The sequence below is a fragment of the Ambystoma mexicanum genome, chromosome 7p (genome assembly GCF_040938575.1).
Source record: "Ambystoma mexicanum isolate Mex_15411 chromosome 7p, UKY_AmexF1_1, whole genome shotgun sequence".
Classification (NCBI taxonomy): Eukaryota; Metazoa; Chordata; class Amphibia; order Caudata; family Ambystomatidae; genus Ambystoma; species Ambystoma mexicanum.
In genome coordinates, this window is record NC_090939.1 from 254721625 (window position 1) to 254735711 (window position 14087).

Here is a 14087-nt window from a genome sequence, read left to right on the forward strand (position 1 = left end):
AAAATGGGCGTCATTATATATGTGCAGCATGTTATGTACATTTATAATCCAATGAAAATAGCCTTCTGACAAGACCCTTCAGTAATGCTGTCTGCTATTAAAAAATAAGGCCTATGTGTACAAAGCTGTGGTTCTTCTATTAAAATGTCATGCCCCTGTCTTCATTTAAATGGTAAAACCAATATTTTCAAGAAAATATATTGCGTATCCTACTGAATTTAAATTGCTTTGTTAAATTTACCTTTGATTGAAAGAACCTTTCTATAGTATTGACAAATTGGATGCAGCCATTTATTGCTCTAGCGAATCCTTACTTTGGAAAAGGACGGATGAGTGTTTTTGTTGATTATGCATTCTTTCTGCCATTAGACTGGGATGGATTCTGGATTGTGGGACACTTCTCCCAGAAACATTCCGACCTCTGTTGCCCGGCAGATTCTAGAGGTAAGCAAAACGATATAAATAAAGATTGAATTAATTTTATGTTCATTGATGTGAATCTTACCTTGACGACCAGTGTTTCATGCTTTTCTTTAGATGCAAAATGTTGGCCGAGCGAAGGGTGTGTGCCTTGTGTTCAACATATATATAATTTTTTAATGCATTACCTTCCACAATGGCGTCTGAAATTGCCTTGACAAACTGTACACATCAATCCATTATAGTTTTTATGCCATAGTATTTGGCTCAGGTCATCTTATTTTCCCACTTTTTTCACTAATGTGATGGTCCCTACCAAGTGAAAAAATAGTTTAACTGGAGAACAAGTTAAAATTCATCTTTCCCCACTTCCGCTTACGGCCATTTTCTGTGGTCCTGGTATTTGTTTTTGTAAATGCTTATAAAAGCATCTCCAGGCTACATTCTGCTATTGAATGTTCAGTGTTTTAACAGGATCTGGACTGAATGGCTGTAAAATCTTGCCTTTTTTTGACATGTTCTCAACTGTTCCTGAGCTATTGCACCCTAGAACTGTTAGCATGATCTTAAACTGCACTTTTTGACAAATCACTGATTTACTTGAGAGTTGCTTTGAGAAAAAGTAGCTGGATATTTTTGTTAAACTATAGTCAAAATGTAAAACCGCATTTCGACAAAGTTGTAGAACAACAAATATTTAGTTCATTGGAAAAAAAAACCTTATAGGATCAGACTGCATCTACCATGCTGAAAGCACTGGATGAGAAAAGCCCACCCATTTTATTTTCCCCCACTTGTTTTCATAGTCTGCCTGTTGCCACTGTCCTTGGCTCCCGTTGCTGAGGCTTGTCTGAATAGCCTTTATTTGATTTGTTGTTAGCGCCCAGACCCAGCGGTATCACGGCTCTAAATATGAATTACAGTACATGGATGCAGTCCTGATAAGACAGAAATGGGAAGAGATTGTGCTGTCATAAGATGATAGCAGAGCTTTTAGGCTTGTGTTGTACCCAGTGGTCGTGTACGGAAAGAAGTAGTGGAACTATGTTCCATAATGGCCTGCACCACTCCCCACAAACCCCATTGCCATGCCCCCTCCCATGCACAATACAAACCCCAAAACACATGTGCCTGCTGTTTAAGGGAACGTCCAGTGCACTGAAAGTGCAAGTTTCAACTTCTTCCTACACATTTATTTTAAAATAACCATTCCGGGAACCTGTTTCTTTTTAAAATAAAAGTATAGGAACTGTAAAACTTAATTAAAAGTAGTATCGGAGCACCGCTCCCGACCGTTCCCACCAACTTCGAGCACTGGTTGTACCTGCCTTTGGGTTTCAAGACGTTGTACTGTGGTGGGAACATTTGGTGGATGTACAGAGGTGGTGGTTTACAGAGGGGTTTGGATAGCAGGAGCACATTGTTGAAATAGACAAAGTATTTGGACTAGGAGTTCATCGGTTTATGGCTGGATGCATGTGGGATCTTTAAATTGAGTAAGAGGACAGAAAACATTTGCAGAATAGGGCTGCGATGCCTGTAGCTTATGTTCTATATGGCCGTCTGAGTTATACCAGCTGGTACTAAGACGCTGAGTGCACATTGTAGCATGATCTGCTGGAGGTGTTTATTCAGGTCAATGTAGTTTAGATCCATGTTGGATTAGATTTGCATAAAATACCTTATTCCACCCACCAGGAATATATGCCATGATTGTTAATGCATATTTGGTCTCTGCCAGAGGGCAAAAGATTAAAGTTGCAAGCTACTAACCAGCTATACAAATGTAGCTTGCCACTTTAAGTAAGATCACCACACGGGAAGTGTAGGGAGGGACTGGAGTCGTCTAACCTAAACTTCACCAATACAGGATGAGGAAATTGCAGAAAAGCAAAGAAAAATGGGTAAGAGAAAGAGAGGGGAAAAAATAAAATAAAAAAATGTATACAATTATAAAAATCCTGCTAACCTAAATTCCCTCATACAACTCTCATATAGAAAACCAGACAACTGCCTTTCTGCACAGCAATCCACACGCACTTCACCACATTGCAACAGACTAACACATAACCGGGTACAACAGCACATGGGAGCTCACACAGACCTGTTAAAGGCACTTGAGCTCAGCCAACCGTGCAAACCAAACTGAAGCTGCCAAAACACATAAGAAAATTTCACTTTCCTATTCCCAATTACACCCTATTAACCCTCCACTAAACCCCCTTTTTTCCCATACTCTCCTTTTCACATCCGCCCGATAACCTGGGGACCACTTCGGTGGTGACGGTGCGCAGTCTAAATACCTTTTAACATTAAGTCTACGCACACAGCACACCATTTCTTTCTCGCCTAGATGCCAATATTAATAGCCAGTGGGGAGGTGTGGGACAGGTTTGCACTCAACCTGAATGCCTCTTAGGCCATTTACACAACTCCCAAGTCTACGTGGTTGGGGGCTTTGAAGGGAGTAGCCCAAGCCTTAATACGAAAAACAATTCTGCAAAAACTTCTAAAGTGGCGGTGATGTTATTGGAATTCAGGATCCAGTGACTTCAACCCCCTCACCCTCCTACCCCCAAGTAGAAGATGCCGATATGTATGTGTGTGTATATATATTCTCCAGCATGGGGTCTGGCATGGATTCACATGCTCATGAATATTCCCCGTCGTCAGGCTGGGAATCATCGGTAAAGAAAAAACCAGTATCAGTTTAGTTTCTGATCTGTCTTTCGTAGTAACAACCAATCACTGGTCTCTGCGTCATACTGACCACAGCCAATGACTGCCCTCTACCTAAGCACCGCCTCTGGCAGCCATCTTCAGATTTTTACCGCACGTTCATGTGTTGGGATCCTCGTGCTATTGCTCTCGAGCGTTAGTGCTATTTTTTTCACGTTTTTTCTCAAAAACTTTGTTTTTTCGGTCAAAGGAGCCTCAAGCTCCACCGACTCTCCATCCGATCAACGGGGACCCGTGTCGGATTCGTCTGCGCCCCTCAAGGGTGAAGATTTCGTCGAGCTACGCTTTTGGAGGACTCCAGAAGCTTCTCAGGCCCGGACATGGCCCAGGAGAAGGGAAGCTCGACGCCCGGAAAGCTGTTCAGGATCTGCCCTGGATGCCAGCTGCAGAACGTCTTTAAGGAGGACGAACACTCCTTTTGTCTCTACTGCTTACAGGAGTACAAGACGCACGTGGAGAAGGACTGTGCGTTTTGCGGCAATATGTCGGAGCGGACCATGAAGGACCGCCATCAACGTCTCGCCAACTGGCTGGAAGGGAAGAGCCCGTCAGGCGAGAAGAAGAGGAAGAAATCCGAGCGGTCTTCTAAGACCTTTGAGGACACCCCGGCGACGGGGGTCCAACACAAGGCCAAGCACCGCGAGTCCGCTGGCACCGGGAGCGCCGAACGGTCGGGCTCTACGGGCGCCAGGCAGGGCGCATCCTCCCCGGCACCTTCAGCCACGAGCCAACGCTCTGGGTTGGGTAAGAGGAAGGGCGAGCACCCGGCGAAGCTCCTGGAGAGGCCCCGGTCGAGCTCGAAGGCCCCATCGGAGGGGGAGCGAGGCAGTGTCCCCCCCCTCAAGGATAAGGCGGTGAGCGCACCTAAGGTGGTGAAGGCCTTAATCCATCCGGCCAAGTCCTCTATCGATACTGTCGCGGCGGCCCTGGCTCAGCCTGTGGAGGCTACACCAGTGGTGGCGACCTCGGGGCTCAGAGTCTCCCTGCCACCTCGGAGGGAGTCCTCTTTTGTGCCCATCGATAGGACCCCCGTGAAATCCCCGGCGGGGAAGAAAAAGGGGGGGCAGAGCGTCGTCGCAGATTCGGCTTCAACCTCAGAGGAAGAGCTGATCGAGGTCTTAAGCCACGGCCTTGGCGTGGAAGAAGACCGGCCCGTCGGGATGGATCCTAACGCAGGTGACGACGACATCGTCGAGGGTGCCGACGGGGCCCCTGATCGCCCGTCGGATTCCCCTCTGCCAGCGCCGCAAGACAACTCGGCGGCCATTTTGTTGGCTATACAGTACTTATGCTCAGAGATAAGGACGAGACTACCGTTGCCGACGGAGGAACCTCTCCCGTCCGGGGATCCTGAACCGGGACCTTCTGGTGTTCCCCCGCCCAAGAGAAGAAGGATTCACCCTCCACCTCCTTTTCAGCCGTCGCACCCCGTCCAGCCCTCCTCCCCGTCCACCCGAGGGGATGATACGGGGACTGACACGGCAGCGACGGGTACGGACGACGAGGATCTACCGTCGTCACCTCCCACCAGGGCTTCTCCGCCCGACGAGATTGGATCGTTCCACTCCATGATCGCCAGGGCATCCGAGCTTTTCCAACTCTGCCCTGAGGAGAAGAAAAAGGAAGGATTCCTTTATCAACGGCGCGAGGCCAAGAGGAAGACGGTCCTCGCGGTGCCTCTACTGGACGACATTTGGGATGAGGGCCTCGCCCTCCTCAAGAACCCTTCCACGACGCCAGCTAGAAGAGACCGGTACGAGAAGAAGTACCGGGTCCCGGACGCGGCCCCCCTGTGCCTCCGGGCGCAGCCTACCCCGGACTCCGTCGTCTCCGCGGCGGCCAGGAAGAAAGCTGGGGGGGGGGTGCGGCCTCCACATCGACTTCCCCACCGGACGGCGAGGGAAAGAAATTGGACGCTATGGGACGCAGGGTCATCTCGTCTGCAGCGACGACGATTAAATCGGCCAACGCCTTGGCTATCGTGGCCCGCTACGACAGGGAGCTATGGTACAAACTGGCTCCCCTGCTGGACTTCCTACCGGACGACAAGAGGGCGGAGGCCCTGGAGATCCTACAGGAAGGTGAGGTGGCGTCGGACCACGCCATCACTATTGCGACGGACATCGGCGACACCGGGTTTCGCCAGTTGGGCAACGGCGTGTGCCTTAGGCGGCGTGGATGGCTCAAGGCTACGGACTTCCGTCAAGACGTACAAACCAGAGTCCTGGACATGCCGTTCGATGGGAACAACCTGTTTGGGAAAACAGTGGACGATTCCCTTCAGGCCATTAAAGCGGACACTGAAACGGCCCGGGCCCTTGGGGTTCTGCAGCAACGACGGATGCCCTTTCGGAGCAGCGGAGGCAAGGGCGCCTCCAAAGGTTCCGGCGGCGGTTTCTCCACCTACCGTCAAGCGGCCCGCTCGTCGTCTCAGGAGGCCTACAGAGGACGAGGCAAGTCTGGCGGACCCCGCCGTCGTCGCCAAGGAGGTCAAGGCGGCAAAGCCTCGTCGAAACAGGATTGAACCGGCCGTGGGGTCGGGCCCCCACCGAAGCACCCCGGTGGGAGGCCGGCTGGCGAGCTTCGTCAGCGTGTGGGAGTCCATCTCCACCGACCGTTGGGTGCTGGACGCCTTAGCCCGGGGCCATGCGCTCGAGTTTCAAAGAAGGTGCCCGCGCGTCCCCCCCGTGGCCAGGAAAGAGCTTCACGTCCCTCAGCTTCTCCTGGAGGTAAAGGCGATGCTCAGGAAGGGCGCCATCGAACTCGTCCCAAAGAGGCTTGGGGGCTCCGGAGTTTACTCTAGATACTTCCTCGTGAAGAAGAAGACGGGAGGATGGCGCCCCATCCTAGACCTGCGACGTCTGAACAAGTTCATCAAGGCGCAGAAGTTCCGGATGGTCACCCTCCAGCACGTCCTGGGTCAGCTGGAGGAAGGAGACTTCCTGTCGTCTTTGGATTTGGAGGATGCCTACTTCCATATTCCCATATTCCCCTGGGAGGGCCTGTTCCTCTACGCGTTCCCTCCTTTGCCACTGCTAATCCGGCTCGTCAACCAGCTCAAGAGGTCACGGTGCAGGATGATCCTCGTCGCACCTGCGTGGCCGAGGCAGATATGGTTCCCGGACCTTCTGGACTTGTCGGCGTCCCCGCCAATCAAGCTGCCGGTGGACGCGGATCTACTCTCCAGGGAAGGAGGCGCCATCCTCCACCACGACCTGAAATCGCTGAACTTGCAGGCCTGGCTCCTGCAGCGCTAGAGTTTGGAGGATACGACATACCGGCCGACTGCAGAGAGGTTCTTGCAAAGGCCAGGGCGTCCTCGACTCTTAAATGCTACGGCCACAAATGGAAGAGGTTCTCTGTCTGGTGCCACGCACAGAAGATTAACCCTCTACGGATTACGGCTCCCCAGGTACTGCCGTACCTGCTGACGCTGGCCAAAGCTGGACTGGCACAGGCGTCCATCAAGATTCATGTTGCTGCGATCTCCCGATACACCAGAACCACGGGCCGGACGTCCTTGTGGTCTCATCGTCTGGTGAAAGAGTTCATGAAGGGATTGTTCAGATCGTTCCCGCCGGTGAAGGCTCCGGCCCCGGCGTGGGAGCTCAACGTGGTGCTGACCAAGCTCATGGGACCTCCGTCCGAGCCTCTGCACTCGGCCCCGTTGAAGTTTCTGTCGTGGAAAACAGCGTTTCTTGTGGCCATCACCTCCGCACGACGGGTGGGAAAGATCCAGGCCCTTTCCTGCAAGGCCCCGTACTTGACTTTTCACGACACGAGGGTAGTGCTCAGGACGCACCCCTCCTTCATGCCCAAGGTACCGTCGGACTTCCATCTCAATGAACCCTTGGTGTTGCCTGTGTTCTTCCCGTCGCCTTTGTCGCTGGCTGAGAGGACTTTGCACTCGCTGGATGTGGCTAGAGCGCTGAAGTTCTACGTGGACCGCACGAAGTGTTTTCGGAAGACGTCACAACTCTTTGTGAACTTTGGACCTGTCAATCGGGGGAAGGCTCTCTCGAAGGCTTCCATTTCCAGATGGCTCTCCGGCTGTATCATGTACTGTCATCGGTTGGCAAACCGACCGCTGCCTGGCCGTCCGAGAGCCCATTCCACCAGAGCGATCGCAGCTACCACAGCGTTCCTTTCTGGTGTGCCCCTGCTGGACATATGCAGGGCTGCTACGTGGAGGTCGACGCACACCTTCACGAAATTCTACTGCGTCGACCGGGATTCCAGGGAGGAGTCCAGGGTCGGCCAAGCAGTGCTGCGCAACCTGTTCGCCTGAGGTGAGCCTGGTGAGGAGGTTAAGATGCTTAATGTTGAGTTTGATGTAATGCTTAATGTTGAGCCTTTGCCACCTCCCGTGGTTGTGCATGTGTGTACTGCTATGTATTCTTTATTCATGAGCATGTGAATCCATGCCAGACCCCATGCTGGAGAAGGAACAAGTTACTTACCTGTAACTGTTGTTCTCCAGCATGGGTCTGGCATGGATTCACATGCGAACCCTCCCGCCTACCCCTCTGCGGCTCTTCACTTGGTCATACTGCCACTTCACGTGCTTCCAAATCTGAAGATGGCTGCCAGAGGCGGTGCTTAGGTAGAGGGCAGTCATTGGCTGTGGTCAGTATGACGCAGAGACCAGTGATTGGTTACTACTACGAAAGACAGATCAGAAACGAAACTGATACTGGTTTTTTCTTTACCGAGGATTCCCAGCCTGACGACGGGGAATATTCATGAGCATGTGAATCCATGCCAGTCCCATGCTGGAGAACAACAGTTACAGGTAAGTAACTTGTTCCTTACACGGCCCGTGGTAGCTGCTGTGTAGTTATGGTTAAGTTGCTAAACTCCTAGGAAGAGCACTTTTTCGGCGGCTTATAACTTCGCACCCCTTGTAGAATCCTGACCAAACTTAGCAAGAGTATATGACCCGCTCTGAATTATCTTGCCAACTTTGGTGAGGGGGGAGTTATAGGGGGTCCCAAATTTCTTTTTTCTCCATAGAGTGAATGGGGGAAAACTTTGCGGATGCCTACAGGCCGGACAGCTGGACGGATTTGCACCAAATTTGCGGCAGGAGCGGGTCTTGGGGTCAGAAACCATACTTTTGTGTGTTTGGAAATCAGACCATTACTTTTTTATTGCAAAGGACTGAAATGTACATCCCAAAAAGTTAGTGATATCTGGGTCCATTCGGCGGACCCATTTCCCTGTTCGCTCCGTGGACAGAAGTGCCATTGGCTTGCGGTACGGCGTGCTATCGGAGAACTTTGGATGCGGCCGGTGGTTGGCTGGTGGGAAAGCGTGCTCTGCGTCAAACACTATGGCAGCGTTTGCCAAAAAATGTATCCGAGGACAGTGCGCCAGCGCAAGGGTCTGCAAAATGTACCGTACGCCATGTGTTGGCAGCAAGAAGGGAGGGAAAGGTTGGGGGAGTGAGAATTGGTTCATGTGACGTATGTAAAAAGGTGGAAGAAAGCTGATGAGTGGCTGCAGTATTCATGCGTATTGCACTAATTCATGGGTACCTAGACAGGTGACTACTTTGTGTGGTGATTAGAGGCAACGGTCGTAATGGCCCGAAAGTTTCTGCCGTGACTTGTTTGCAGCAACCTTTTTCAGTGGTGAGTGGTGGCAGGTAATTTTCAGAAGGGGAGTGAATTGCACATGACATAGGTTGGGTGGGAGCACAGGTGGCTGTGCTCTGTGGATGTATAGGGGTACTTGACCACATGGTGGCATGCATTGGTGCGTGAAATTGCTGTGGGTCTGTTGAAGGATTAGACTATTGGGTGCATGGCAGAAGGTGGTAGACCGTAGGGCATGCACTCCAGACCCTAGTGTTTCAGCTTACTCAACGCTGCAATGCATATCTGACTCTGCATCTGGTAGCTGGGGTGCGTGCATAGTGTGGTGTTTGCAGATTGGTTGGAGTAGGGCCAATGTTGTGAACATTATGTGGGTAGGTTGGCAGTGACACAATACTTTGTGAATGGAAATGGGCACGGCCGTAGTATGTGAAACGTGCACAGGGGTGCAGGAGACGGTGTTTTATTTGTACATGATTGTAACTGTTGCAAATTCTTCATGCGTAGCTCCATGGCTGTGCACAGGTTGGGTAGGAGTGCTAGTGGCAGTGCTGTGTATGTGGATTGTCTAGTTGGTGACATGCCTGGTGGCATTATGTGCCTGGGCGAAGGCCGTAGGTGATGCACTCAAGAGCCTAGGGCTTGAGCACTCACAGCAGTAATGCATTTTGGACACTGCATCAGTTAGAGGGTGGTAACTTGTACAGAATGGGTGTGGAGCATATTTCCAATGCAATAGAGCAGCAGCAGAAGTGAGCTGCCATGCGTGTATGTTTGGTTTTGCAGGTAAGGTGACTGTTAGAACATGAAGTTTTCCATGTGTGTTGGAGGTGGAGCAGTGAAAAGTCACGCAGTGTGGGCACTGGGTGCAGTGTTTGCATAGTGTTAGTATGGTAGCAGGTATGGTTTCAGGGCAGCTTATGTGCTTTGATAGTGTGCTGTGTGCAGATTGCTTGGAGTATGGGCGATGTGACCATTTTGTGGTTAGGTTGGCAGTAACAATACTTTTTGAGTGGAAGTTGGTAAGACAATAGTAAGTGAATGAAAGGGCGTAGGGGTGCCAGAGACCATGTTATGTTTGTACATTACATTATGGTAACTGTTACATTTAACGCTGTATATATGCATTGTGGTGTGGAGTGTGGGTAGGAGTGCTGGTGCTAGTGGTGCGTATGTGCATAGTAGTAGTTGCTGATGATGGCAAGCGTCCCCAACCAGCACGATCCTCCCCGCAATGAGAGACAAGAAAGGACTCTCCCAAATCGGGAATAAAGCCAAGACAGAGCGCGGGTGAGCTTAAATGGGAGTTTATCAATCAGAATAGGGCATGCAAAGAACTCTGCAAACTCCGAGAGCGCTCTGTCTGACAATAGCAAAGACAGGCGTATATATTTACAAAAAACGTCATAAGAACCTACACACTATAGGGGGCACAAGTTCGATGGGATTGGGTGGCGATGACTAACTATAGGTGCTGCTGCGATGCGGTTGGCTTTGGCTGGAAGACGTCACTGGTCAGCCTTGTGGGTTGGGCTGGGCCTGGCAGGTTGGCTGAGTTCATCCGGGCGGTGTTGTTGTGCCATCGCGGCCAGTGTCGGAGATGAATGTCTTTTCCTGACTTATTTGCCCTAGGCCATGCACACCGCAGTCATTCAGTCATTGCAATATTATCTTCTTTAGTAAATCTTCCAATAGGTTATTCTACAGGTTAATGCAACACAGGAGGAATGCACCTTGTGAGGGGTCTGGTGGTAATACGTCAGGACATGGTTACCAGTGTCCTGTTGACCGGGGCCATAGGTCGAGGTACTAAGCTTCAGGGCCTGGGACGGGTGGTACAGGTCTTTCTGTCTTGTTAGAAGTTATTATGGATGTGCCGCTGTGTGTTGTCAAAGTGTTGGGTGTCCTGATTGCACAGGGCCATAAGTCTAAGATGATCCGGTGGGTTGTGGGGTTTACGGGGGGTGGCTCCTTTGGAAGTGTGTGTTCAGGCAGAGGTTTACTGCTGTGCTGTAAATAATGCAGGTGGCGGGCCGCGGCCTTGGGTGCTGCAGAGGGGGCTACAAATCTTTGAAGCGGCTCCAGTCTGGTTGGGGGAGGTGGAGCAGCGCGGCGCGGGCCTCTGCTCTCATGTCTTGGCAGCCTTCGCAGGGTGGGAGGGGGAATGGCCTTGCACCAATTTCACAAAGGTATCTTTCTCGTGTGTTGCCGATTTTAGGTAAAAACATCACAAACATTTGAACACTCTATAATACTTATTCAAATCACTTTAAAACATGCATTTAAACTTTGCTGGATGTGTCTCGATTATACCCAGTCTGAGCACCGTATCTATACACTATGTTTTAACAGCTACAGTATTTAGTTATATGCATATACATGTGCAGGAAATGAGGTAGTAGTCGGGTTGGTGGAGTACATAGAACATGACCCGCCACTGCACGCGACGGTGGTGGCACATAAGGGGCTTAGACATACACACATGACAAGTGCATTCTCGCGCATCCTTCACATGAGTCCATAGTATGGTTACATTTGTCTTCTCATGTACTCTAGCAGCATTAGCTTGGTTATGGCGCAACACCATGGAGGGTAGGTTTCCCAGTGATACACGTAACAAATAGATCCCTGGAGCGCTCCTTTATTATTGGCACCCAACTGCAATGGTGTGGGCTTGCCATTGCTTATATCATGGAAGCATGCTTTCTTATGTTTATACATTTTACAGGCTTTTGTAATATAAGAGATTTTGTGGAGAAAAGCATACTTTGCAAGTGGTCTTGGCATTAATATGTAGAGACTTTCTGCCATCTGAGGACCATTTTACTGTACTTTTCATTGCCCAGGCCTGCTGGTCGGGTCATGCTGGGAGCGATGATACACTGCGGAAGGTCAACTGTTACAATGTTAGTGTATTACGCTAGCTCATGTCCGTCTTGTTCGTGGGAATGGGCTCGCAGCGGATCTGCCATGGTGCTGCGGCGACAGGGATAACTGAAACTTTCCGAAGGTGGGGGCTGCGCTACAGTGCGCTGAGCTCACACCATTTTTAGTAGACAAAATGGTTTCTGAGGCCTAGCTAAATTCTATACGTGCGGGCAATGTCTACAGCAGGTGAGCCATCCACCACCTGGGCCCTGGTGGTAAGGAGGGGACGCCCGATGAGCCATGGCCCTCACCTGGGGTGGAGGTGTAGGCAAGGGGGGGTCTGTTGGACCACTCCTCCCCTACACTGACATGCATGGTTGCATTACGGTGCAGGGAATATGTGCAAGGAGCACACCCACTGCAGCAATGTAGGTTTTGTAGTGCATCAGGCACAGGGTAGTGATCTTTGGGAATGGGTGTGGAGCACTTTGTAGACGTGCCACAGCAGCACAAGTGAGTTGCAAAGCGTGTACTGTGCGTTCTATGGTTGTGGTGGTAGTTGCAACATGCTACAGTATTTGCTGTATGGTAGGAGATGGTGCAGTGAGAAGTTGTGTAGTGTGGCCACAGGGTGCAGTGTTTACGTAATGTGAATATGGAAGAGGGTATGGTTGAACTGCAGCTTATGTGCTTGGTTACTCTGTGTTCAGATTTATTGAAGTGGGCCCAGTGTTGTGAAGCTGTTGTGCATAGGTTGCCAGTGACGCAACACTTTGTGAATGGTAGTGGTTAGGGGTGGTGCAGGCCGTGGTATGTTTGTGGATGCTGCTAATTGTGACATGTTTTTGTGAATGGGTGTTTTATGGTGTGGCGGAGTTGGGTAGAAGTGCTGCTACATATGGTACGTTGGTGCATAATGTTGGGTGCCCCCAAGGTTGCATGCATGGATCCAGGCAAAAGTGTGCTGGGTGCGCCTCAGGATCTTTGTGGATGCTAATATGAGAAACCAACAAAGGGATACCTGTATAACCCCAGGCCCCTTCAGGTAAACAATATAGATATAATCAAAAACATGGATCAGGGGCAGTGAGGTTGGATTAATTCCACTAGAATAAACTCTTAATAGCATTAAGTTTAGCCAACAAATCTTTTTTATACTTTTTTTTCACAACAGAATACATACAAATTTCATAAAAATGCCATAGATGCTGTATACTCCACACTTTGACCACATCTATCACTACCACCTTGCATACACATTCATGCCTTCACACACTTAAATATTTACCACATATATTCTAGCACATATAAACAGGACAATATGCACTGTAGTTCCTTTTCTTCTTCACCTATTTACAATAATAACTTCTGTTCCACATTCTCTTTTGTAATAAGCCTTTGTTTTGGACCACTCAGATTGATTAGTGGCCTCTGTCTAGATGTGTTTCGGTCCTCAATAGGCACCAGTATTGCCCATAGTTCTCAAGGCCTTCTTCAGGACAAACTATGCAAACAATAAAACAGTTCAATCTATGCTTATGCCAAAATATAAGGTGGTAGATGTCTTCACAAGTTCTACAGTTCTCAATCACCTAAAAACAATAAAACAAACACACTTGTTATAATCCAACCCCATTTCTTTATCGCAGCATATTTGATTCATGCAACACAACCCAGAATCACTCTGTTGCGATAACTCTCACTCGCCTCCAATTTTTTGATGGAGGATCTTGTAAGTTTTGGGCAAACTGTCCCTCAGGTTCTAACGGACCCCATTGTGGTCTTTGAAACTTCTGTATCCTTCCAAATAGCCTCTGATCAACTGTAACCTAAAAACCGTAGGCCCAGAGTTAACATTCTTCACCATGGACGTGGCTAAACCACAAAATGGAACACAGACAAACAGCTGAGGTCACTTACTTCCTCGTAGCGCTGTCTACTGGCTATATGTGCCAGATTTGGAACATCGTCCACACAACCGTAAATCTATGCAGCTGCCGGTCGACCTAAAAGTCAATTTGTCGAATTAATCGAGTAATTTATGATTTAGTACCCAAGTGCTTAATTGTCATATAGCAAAAAAACAGAAGGTCACGCACTCGCCCATATTGGACCACTATCTCCAATGTCCTGTTCTGTGTTCTGATATTATACTCTTCAGATGCTGTATGTTCTTCACTGCATCTATGCCATGGAAAATAGTAATGTTACAACCTGGTTATTTCAAACTATCCTGTACACACAGCCATTGGTGTAGCTACACCATATTCCATATACTTATATTTACTTTTCTTCTGCCTGCACTCATATTGCCATCTATTCAGTACAGACCGATGGTGGTCCTTGTTCTATAGCCCACATACTTTTTTGCGGGGTGTGGTGCATGGTAAAATTAAACACTCAGACTCTTAGTTGCAGAATTGACTGCGATCTCGATTATTTCACATCAGTTGGCACTGTGTG

At 49.5% G+C, this 14087-nt stretch overlaps 1 protein-coding gene across 1 annotated transcript in view; it reads left to right on the forward strand.

The window, feature by feature from the left end:
- PATL2 (PAT1 homolog 2) overlaps positions 1-14087 on the forward strand; it is a 1529270-nt gene that overhangs the window by 256892 nt on the left and 1258291 nt on the right. Inside the window, exon 6 of the mRNA XM_069636258.1 lies at positions 370-444. Coding sequence (XP_069492359.1) covers positions 370-444 — 75 coding nt within the window. The remainder of the gene's footprint in view (positions 1-369; positions 445-14087) is intronic.